Source organism: Eufriesea mexicana, unplaced genomic scaffold (assembly GCF_001483705.2).
Source record: "Eufriesea mexicana isolate 0111107269 unplaced genomic scaffold, ASM148370v2 scaffold16969, whole genome shotgun sequence".
NCBI classification, from domain to species: domain Eukaryota; kingdom Metazoa; phylum Arthropoda; class Insecta; order Hymenoptera; family Apidae; genus Eufriesea; species Eufriesea mexicana.
Window position 1 is genome coordinate 100,203 of NW_016924317.1, and position 11,020 is coordinate 111,222.

Consider the following 11,020-nt stretch of genomic DNA (forward strand, 5'->3'; position numbering starts at 1 on the left):
AAATTGCTCTTTGATCAGAAGAAACGTCAAGATTTATCGTCTGCTTAACACTAGGACTACCAAATTTCCTTTGGTCTTATACGCAAGAGCCTCTTTAGGACTTTTAAAAGGCAACAACTTTAACAGTAGAAACTCCCGTGTCTGAATTAATTGATGCACGTTGACATTGACAGAGGTGGTTGGATAGTCGAATTTTCGGATAATAGAACGATCACTTTTTTTTACATTAACAGCTTATCTACGTTTCCGCTAAGACGGACGGAAAATATATATGCTTAGTTCTTATAGATATCTTTATTTATTCTGATTCAACTTCCACCTCTTAATATTATATTAACAAGTCCATATCCTTTTAGTCCCTGAATCGCATAAATTTTCTACTGTAAAAGGCTACGTAGAATTACGTTCCTATTGTGCTTCAAACTATCGAAGTCCTTTTAAATAACTCATATGCTTCGATACGAGAAGACACGACCTCATCGTTGCTTTTGGATACTCTGCTTCAGACTGAACTGATATGATTACATTTAATCGGTCGAACACAGGAGGGTATTTGCATATATCGAAAGACATTGTATCGTGTATGTAAACATGGCTACGAAACGTGCGGATTACAGAACATCCGTATATTAGGGTATTGGGATAATGGGGGGTACGGTACTGGAGTCTCTACTGTATTCCCTACTAGCCTTCTCTCGTCTCTAGGAATGCTCTTTACATTCAGGATCCTTCGAGGAGATCGACCACACTGCTGCTGTTAATTACGATAGGTTTGCCTGGCAAGTTGGTTACGCAGTAAATGGGTACGTACAGTCGTATGTGAAAGTATTGGAATGTTCTTCACGAGTGATATACGTTAAACTGGAATATTTGAAACGATAATGGTGTACTGTATGCGAAATAATATCACATCCTGTAGCTTTTAGTGTTTCTTGAAACTAATGCGATCTATGTATATGTTACATGTATATGTAATATACTCATACGTGTCCAGTCCTTTACAACATAGAAGAGTGTTCAATATAGTTTACATTTCTCTCTGCCAATTTTACTTATTTATTTGTAGAAAATGGCTGCGTCAAAATTTTAGCACAGTTACCAAAGAGCAGATCAACTAAAATTTGTTCTTTGAAAATGCTTCTTGTATATTTCCATGTGCTGAATCTGGATTTGACAACAAAAGCTACTTACCGTTTTAGGTTCTTGAAATAAATAAATAAAAAATACCGAGCTTTGCGATTTTTATAAAAATATTCTAAAAATGGTAATTTTTTTCCAATATGTTTATCGACTGTTTTGTATAATACTAACCTTCTCCTGTAAAATCAAATTTGATTTATAATGAGACGATTTTTTTTTCCGAGCTATACTTTTATACGCTTTGAAGTTACCCGAGAAGTACTGAAAATCATAGTGTACTATAATTTTGTCGCGTGCTGCATACAGGGTGTTCCAATAACGGTAGTACAACCGGAAAGAGGATGTATATAATCATCACTTTCCCGGTTGTACTACCGTTGCTGGGACACCCTGTATATTGTGACAGATTGGAAACCATCCATAACTTGTCACTAGTGCATCTGCATATACGCGTAGATCATGTATCTGTGCATTGATGCTGTAATTAGGTCCGTTGCTCCAAAGCATAATCACACGTGATGTCCAGGTCGCTTAAATTATGGAAAAGGTTAGGTTAGGTGGGGTCGATTCGTCTATCGCTATCCAAGAAAAGGTAAAACCCTTAGTCCTTTATACTACAATGACGAGTCTAACTCGTCACGTGTTCTTCATACCAAATTTCATGATAATAAGCTATACTAATTCTGCAACCATAATTATATTTCACACGTTATATTGCATATATTGCAATTATATTGCACAAAATTCGAAAAAATTTCTACAATTTTTATCTGATTTCATCGTGGATGGAATATGTGTACCGTGGTTAACTAAAATTGAATACCACTTCAATGCATACTTTTTCAATATTAAATTTTTAATAATTACGTAAACATAGTGGGCATAGATAATAGTAACTTTAATAGCACGTTGTAGATAAGTAAATAAACTAATTATAGTTTTATCTCAATATGAGTCAACGGTAATTAAATAAACTCGAAAGAAGAATTAAAAAATTGCCTTATGGAAGGATGGAACAGTATCGATATTAATTATTTACAAAAAATTATTTATAACATGCTAACACGACTATGTGATGTGTAACAATTAATTAATTCTCAATTAAAAATCACTAAATTAATTTTATAAGCTTAATCTTTGTAATATACGAATATTTTTGTGACTTGTATATAGTATATAAAATGTTTTTGGATTTTTCTTATCTAAGAACTATACTACATCATAGCACAATACATTTTTTAGCCCTTTGTACATTTTGCTAAAAAAAAAGAACATAAAAGCCAAATTTATATTAGTGTATGAATATTTTTGTAAACTGTATATAATAAATAAATTCTTTTTACATTTTTGTTATCTAAGAATTATACTTTATCATATTAAATTACATTTTTTTAAACCTTTGTACATTTTGTTAAGATACAGGATAGAAAGACCAAATTTATATTAGTGTCCGAATATTTTTATAACCGACTATATATGTTTTTAGTAATTGCAAGACGGAAAATTCTGAACACAATCATTTTGACTGGATTGATAGTTCTAGTTCAGACGATAAATCTTGACGTTTCTTCTGATCAAAGAGTAATTTAAATAACGTGGAAAATAACTGACAATGCCAATTCTTGAAAATACCAGATGCCCACGTCTGCGAGATATACCTTGGGATAGGTCGCTGTTCCAAACAAATAAACTGTCCGTGCAGAGGAAACAGGCAGACGAAACTTAGGTACCAACGTGATATTTATACTCCGTTCTACGAGGAAAAGCAGAAAATGTAAACGAAACGTTCGCATGATCAACGTAAGGATACTATGACAGTTGAGTGGCTGCCAACCGTGCTCAATCGATGCCCCAGGACAAAGGATGTTAAAAAAGGTCCATTTTTGGCATCGCCTGGAAAAGAAAAGTTCGTTCAGGACTTTTAAGAGCATCTTCGAAGAAACAAAAAATTCCTTTATCATTATGAGAATCCTTCTCATGCAAACCTATACTCCGTTCAACGAAAATCGACTGAAAATATAAATAAAACGATCACGTGATCGATGGTGCGGACGCAGATAAGTGGCTGCCGAACGTGGATGTTCAGGGTCGACTTCTAAAAGTCCTAAAGAAGCTCTTGCGTATGAGGCCAGCCAAAATTTTCCTCGAAATATTCCATCTTACGCCTGGATCTGCTCGGGTCCAGGTCTGGTGTCTCCGTCCTGGTCTGATCACGCGGCGCTCACGTACAGCTATTTATGTCTTCTGTCAATTCTCGTTTGACGGAGTATGGAGACGAGACACGGCTGGGAGAGATTTGATAAGACGATAAATAGCAAAGAATTCGGCAGAATTGACCAGGAGCGCGTTGGAATAAAGAGAGGTTTCTTGTTTTGATCACAGATGAAGATATCGCCATGGCTGTTGAACATCGATGTTCAGGGTTGACTTTAAGAAGTTCTAAAGAGCCCCTTGCATATGAGGCCAGCCAAAATTTTCCTCGAAATATTCCATCTTACGTCTGGATCAGCTAGGGCCTAGGTCTGATGTCTCCGTCTTGGTCTGATCACGCGTCCCTCACGTGTAGCTCTTTGTATTTCCTGTCAATTCTCGTTGAACGAGGTATAATTGCTTCTCTAACACGTAGATATTAGAAATTTATATTCCAATCCTGTTTTGTTCTATCCATTCGTTTGTTGTCGCTGAATGAAGTATAGAATCCCTCTTCATCTACCAGCTTGTTAGACGTTACACTCTCCCTGATATTGTGATCTATGTACAGTGATCCATAAATATTCATATTCATCCTATTGCCTTCAAATGATTTCTCTTTGAGACGATACTCATGATACTAATTTCAAAATTTATATCAACGGATATATCAGGGCTTTCCCAGGCTTTCAAGTTTGGAATGTCGAGTGGACGCTTTGTGCGATTGCATAATGGTGACAAATCGCGTGCTGTCCCTTTTCGCGTCGCGTATTTATAGCGGTTTGGAGACCAGATACAACGCAAAGCAGTCAATGAGACCAGTCCCGGTTTGACACTTTGTCATCCCTGAAGCTGTTGCACTCGAAGTGATCCAAAGGGTGAAGGCAGTAAAGCGGTTGAAAGCCAGCTAAGGGTTTGTAACGCGCAGTTGCTCAAAGGGCACTGAGCGAAGTTCAGAGGTCACAGGTTCTTACGGAAAAAATAAATCTCGCGAAATATTTAACTGTGACTATACCGAGTATTATGAACTCGATATGCAAAGGTGCTAACAGGATGCAGAGTGAGGTACAGAAACGTTCGCCCCAATTGCCAACATTGAACGATTACTGCTCTTTTACGACCCAACTTTTAAAATTCTTGACCAGTTGAAATATATGCTGCGTTGACTAACCTTTCCATCGATATAAACCTTATTGCGAAATAAAAATTCGGTGTGATATAAACGTGAATTGAAATAACTCTTTGCAGATAGATTTCATAAAAATATTTCTACTCATTCCATTTATCACTGCTCTTTTACGATACAACTTACTTATGCAAATCGCGTCGTATTAGTCAAGCTTTCCATCCTTACAGAATTTATTGCAAAATAAGAATTCGAAATAACGGAGAATTAAGATAAGTTATCACATAATTAGTATGATAAAAGTGTTCATAGAAATTCGTTGATTTTTAAAATTATATATTTGTCAATAGCATTTGGCTTCTTTCGATAGAAATATAGAATTATATATAATATGAATATAGAACATAATATAGAAATTCGTGTAAACAACATGGAAAGACATACAAAGTATAACAAATGGCGGACAACCCTGTGGGTGTTGGTTTTATATGTGTGAATGCGAATGAGGTTGAATAAGTGAAACTCATTTGCGATGATATAAATATAATATGTGCGAATGCAGTCTAGTATGAATAATGTTTGAAACAATGTTTAGAAGAATGTGTCAGAATAAAACAGTTATGTGGGAATCGTCAAAGAGGAAACATGGGTATATAAAGGTTAATAAGAGTGAGAGAAAGAGAGAAGAATTTTCTAGAAAGTGTCAATCAATTTTTTATTTAAAACAGTTTATTGCGAGTTGTTTTCGTTATTTAAATATTTTTATGTAAATATACTGCTGTGTTAACTGTTAAAAAACATAGAAGATATTAGTGTCCATTTCTATCCATAAAGGTCCCCTCGTGATCGGTTACCATCCCGTGCGATATCTCTTTAAAGACACCACAGGAATATTTCTTTTTCTTGCTAGAAGCAAGATTTGTTCTAATATTTTTAATTGTTCAATGCGGCACTTTTTGTTTCAAAATATTTTCTAATTAGCGATTATATTCAAAATGCACTAACTGTCAATTTTCATTGAATTTTTACAATTGTAAGTAGTTCACCAATAACCACTGTGGCGTCACAGGAAAAACCGTGGCCGGTCATATTATACCAGGTTCTATCCTCCCAGTCATATCCTACCAGGCTCTTTTGCCCTTTTCTCTCAACAAACTCTCATATCAGATATAAGGTGTACGTCATTGAACTAATGACAAAAGCGATCGAACTAGCAAGAGTGTGTTATAAATAATGCGAAACCGAGTATTTTCTGCATTCCAATGATAAAAATGTTACAGCTCGTATCGTAAAGTAATAGCAATCGTTTCAAGTGGGTTATAGGAAGGATACGAATATTTTTGTAATTCATTATGTGTATCGTAGCGTGTAGAGGCATTCGATGAATGTAAATTTTATTGCGAATTAATTCAATGTAACGAGAACAAAACTGAAATCGTATCGTCTAAGAATTAACATCGTGAAAATATTCGTAGCACAGAGTATTTACCAATCGTTCTATATAATGCGTATTTCACTTTGCTGTCAATTTTTGCGAAATTAACATCGTGAAAATATTCGTATCTTGTAAGCTTATCGCGTTAGAATACTCAAAATTAGAATACTTGTAGAACTAGTCTGTCTTAGCCTTTGACTGAATGGAGACTTGTTAAGACTTGTCGTAATTCAATTTTTCAGCTATAAATGATTCTTCTGATATTTGAAGCGATACGTATATGATAAGGAAAGTGCAGAAAAATAATTAAATTGTACATAAATTAAACATACATATTATTATAAATTAAACAGCACCTATCTCTTTTTCGTGTTGCGATACTCATTGCAATGCAATATGTCACTTCTGTATTCGAATAATCCTCGTTCCATTATACTTTCAAACTTATTGTGTTTGCGACTGTGGACCAAAGAAGGCTCGGGTATAGCTAATGCAGAGTTGACTTGATGTGGGCAGTAAAGTAATACGTAATAACGTAACAAAACAGTTCGATTTGTGTGGTGTTTTCACTCGATTCAATCGGAACGATCTCAGGAGTCCATTAATATTTTACCGTGTATCGTCACTTTTAACAACGATTGACAACGATTAGTGATGGACGGCTCTTTGAGGAAATTGTATAGCTTCGAACAGTAAGTAAGAGTTATCTGGATATTGTGTGTTTCTATTCCATGTACTACCAAGTCTAGAATTTATATGGACCCCTGATAGGGCTATGTATTTTGCTATTGGATGGTATGAATAATTAATTCCGTTGGCACTCCCATGATCACAGGCAGTGACCGCTATTGGCCGAAGATGGTGTCAAAGATCATCGGTCACCGTTTTCGGCTAATAGGGGCCACTGTCTGTGATGAGAATTAGCAAAGTTAATCAATCGTGAAGATGTAATCACGCTGTGCCTTCTTTTCTCGAACCCACAGTACTTGGCGTATATGATCACCAAGCGTCAATGTGCCATCGTGTTCTATCTGAAGTACGGGGTAATATAGTACTTCCTAACGAGTGTAATAATACCGCCAAAACAGTATTTCGAGGATTAACTCCTACCTACACTCTTACCTCATACCTAAGTAGGTATAGTGCGTTCGAGAAAAAATGGCACAGCATGTTTACATCCCCACGGCTGACTGACTCTGTTAACCCTCCCTCGATCACAGATACTGATTATTAGTAGCGAAAGGTGACAAAGATCGTCGGCAGTCTATAACGAGATCGAATTCCTACCTTAATTTCCTATAATACACGCATTCTCATCAATGACAATCTGAAAACTCGTGTCATAGGAACATAGCAATAGTGATCGTTCATAGTCAACGATTTTCGAGTAGTACGAGTTACAGCACACTCTCGTTCCTTTCTAGAATCAATTAAACATTCCCATAGGTAGCTGTAATTAAAGGATTAAGATCACCCCCGAGGGCTACACGGGTATACGGCTTAACTGCATCTTAAGTTCCTCAGCTAGTACTTCGATGGCTGAATTGCACACACGAGACTTACCTAAAACACACACACACACGCGCGCGCGCGCGCGCGCAGATTCGTCTTGCCAGTTTTACTCGAGCTCGCATTGGGCCGATACCGATATAGTGCGTTTGAGAAAAGAAGGCACAATGTAACTCCGCTGACACTTCCATGATCACAGACAATGATCGTTGTTGACCGAAGATCATTGACAGGACAAAGACCATTATCACAAGACCATTGACAATGACAAAGATCATCGGTGATGATCCTGTGATCGAGAAAGTATTAGCAGAATTAATCAGACGTGAGGATGTAAACACACTGTGCCTTCTTTCGAACGCACAGTATCTATTTAACGAGTCCGACCACGTGATCCTTCACGAGTGTCCCACTTGCTTTCTTCGCTGGTCAAGCTTATCCTCTTTTAAAATACCCAACTCTCGCCGAGATGACCACTTGACACGAGGAGGATCGTTCACGTGAGCCCGATAGAGTCGGAAACGAATGACCATCGGCCGTTACGAAGTGCTTAGTCAGCTACTCCAGGAAGCACCTGCACGTAATGTCCAACGTCGCCGTATGGATTTCCGTGGATAGTTCACTTCCTCTAGAAAATTCGGAATACCCGATTTCACGGACCACGAGCCGCGTGGTACAACCTCTTTGTTGCTTCAGTCTTTTTTCCCTCCCTCTTCTTCCGTTCTTTCTTCTCATTCCTGCACGTGTCTCCTACTCCCTCTATTTGCTTTTTAGCCTCCTAGTCTCTGTCATGGCTTCCACCGTGCTCGCCTTGGTCGCCTTTTCTATTCGCTGTTCCACTTTTTGGCTGTTTTGCTATCACAGATGTTGGTTGCCTTGGTCCTTCAGGTTTAGTAGGTCCTTTCTGGTTTGTTGGGATCAATGAAGTTCGTGGGACGCTATGATCGATGTTGTGCATGTGTTCGACTAATCGGTTTGGGGCTAGGCTTCTTGTCTTTGTTACTGCTTGCAGTTTCTGGAGGTTAGAACTGATGTTTGCTTTAACGTGAAAGTCCTTCTTCCAACTATCGATTATCACAATAGGTAGTCTCTTCGATTCAAGAAGCGTCACTCCAATGCAAAGTAGCTTACATAACCGATGCCTAAAATAAATCCTGGAAGACATGTCTGAAACCTAGATGGAAAGGATCTTCTTAAAAATCCTTAAGAGAGAACAAAACTTTTGTCCTTTAATCGCTCACTGTCAACAGTACCGCTCAAATCAGCATTCCTATGATGGGAAAAAACATCCCAGTACCCTTGGACCTCGGTGGCCTAAGGGGTCGTAAACTAGTAAACTGACAAATTTGAACATGAAAACTCTTGCATCAGATTGTTTATAAAAAATTTTTATTCACAAGGAATAAGTTACATGTGTGTAAAACGACCAACATTAAAAATATTTAATGGGTCAATTTGACTCACATCTGTCAAAATAGGTATAGCACATATGGATTTTTGGAACTAAGGAATGGGGAGGGGAAGGAATTAATATTTGTATACATTTTATAATTCTATGAGAAACCAACATATGTTTTAAAAATATTATTTAAATTTTTCTATATATATATATAGCAATGAAATCGTAAATGAGTCAAATTAACTCGCTCCGGAAATCTAGTGTTAGGAATACACGTGTTACCGTATTAAAAAGTCGAATTGAGAATTGGGAAAAATTGAAATTCAGAGAAGTGGTTACCTCGTGTGGGCCTGCGCACATTCCCGCTTAAAATTCCAGCGAATTTCAGCTGCACGGAGTCTTCTCTCCGAATTCTCGAAATTTCGTCACTCGATTATAATTCTGTGCAGTATGTACGTATTTGCGCAGATCAAAGGTTTCCAAACGCCTCGTAATTTTCTAAGCCACGCTGTTTCATTGCAGGTAAGGTAGGTGCTACGTTGGAGTTCGCATTTATAAGCCCGTCATTTAAACATTCCAGCCACTTCGTGTGAGATATCTCCCGGTAGAATTCCCAATGATTATCAAACACGCGTAATGGCGGATATTGGTAAGCGAGATAGCGTGGAGACTGCTTTGCTCGAAAGTTGTATTAAGCTCTGAAAACCCGACGCGAATTGAATTCGTCTTAAATAGTAACAGTAACATAGATACGCCGAGGCGTAAAACGGATTTCGGCTTGAATTAATTTAAGCATGACGTGTTTTTACTTGGATCTGTTGAAACTCGCTTCGCACGCGTTTCTCTCGCTGCCTCACTTTCGTTCGCGTGATTTCCAGCAAATTATCGTAGGATTAGTGCTAGATTAATCTTAGGCAGACACAGATATCTGCACGTCTAATAAACAACCATTCCTTTTTAATAACAAAATAGATTTATTTAACTAAAATATTACGCTAGGTTTCTCTCAACTCTGATTCTGAAACACACGATCCTCTATTCACTACGTCTCGACTACACGCATTCTGCCTCGCCTGCGCCCTTGCACCCTTACTTAACCCTTTTGCTTCGGCAGTTCAGTTCATTTTAAGTTAGATTTTAACTTCGTAGGTGTGTACATTTCGATATGAAAATGAAAATTTGTCACGATCCATTGTTTAAAATTGAAATAAATAATTTAACAAATTAAATTTGGACTTTAATGCAACTTTGATAATGAAATTTTTATTTTTGTTAATAAAAATACCGCTGTTACGTGTTAATAAAATCGTCTATTAATCACGTGATGTTGAATTAAATAACTAATTATAATAATTATATTAAAAAGTAATAATATATGTTCGTAATAAACTATAGCTATTTAATTACAGCAATTGTAACCTAATGATTAACATTAAAAGTTTTTTAACGCCAGAGTTACTGGCCCATGGTACGTGTATAAATATCGTATATACAAATGCTAATAATAATTACAGTCTTACGATAAAAATAATTAGATATAAATTATTACATTTCTGCCCCCCTGTTTTCAACAATTGCAGAGATAAAAAATCTGAATTAATCATTCGGACTTGCTGATCACAGCGTTAACATTTCTTTCAGATCGTTTCGTATATTCCATACGAGATTTTGCTAATGTTTACAACTATGGCGTTTAATTACTTTCCACCATTAATTATCCGACGCTACCACATACCCGTGGAAGAATAATAGACGCGTGTAACGAGGAAACACCGGGAAACAATGAAATGTGTAATAATAAAGACATTGATCTAAAGTTATCTCGATCTATCGCGAAAGATCAGTTTTCCAAGTTTACGGATCAAGCGGATGTATAAAACATCTTTCAACGTCTACGAAACAAAGAGTGTACAGTAGCTTTTCAAGCAGTATGTGAGAATACGCCATTCTTCTTGGAACCAAGTCTCTACATAAATGTTATTCCAAAGCAAACAGTGAATCCACTTCGACATATCCTCTTGCAATTGGTTAGAAAAATGTTGAAACAACGGTATAAATTTAAAAAGATTTTTCGTTTTTACGTCTCGTTTTATGTTAAACTTAAGCGCGATAAATGGGATTTGAAAACGTTTTTGTAGAAAGGAAGAAATTTTCTTTTGGGGAAAGCTTTATTTATATAGAACCAGCTGTCGTTTAATATGCAATGGGAAAATAATTATTT

The 11,020-nt window shown here is 36.7% G+C and overlaps 1 protein-coding gene across 3 annotated transcripts in view; it reads left to right on the forward strand.

The window, feature by feature from the left end:
• LOC108554140 (CCR4-NOT transcription complex subunit 6-like) overlaps nucleotides 1–10,570 on the forward strand; it is a 101,702-nt gene extending 91,132 nt beyond the window's left edge. For 2 of the 3 annotated variants that reach the window (XM_017909315.1, XM_017909316.1), the window contains exons 4-5: nucleotides 9,380–9,448; nucleotides 10,441–10,570. In XM_017909315.1, coding sequence (XP_017764804.1) covers nucleotides 9,380–9,448; nucleotides 10,441–10,496 — 125 coding nt within the window. In that variant the 3' untranslated portion in view covers nucleotides 10,497–10,570. The remainder of the gene's footprint in view (nucleotides 1–9,379; nucleotides 9,449–10,440) is intronic. The other variant, XM_017909317.1, reaches the window with a different exon arrangement.
• Nucleotides 10,571–11,020: the final 450 nt, after the last annotated feature.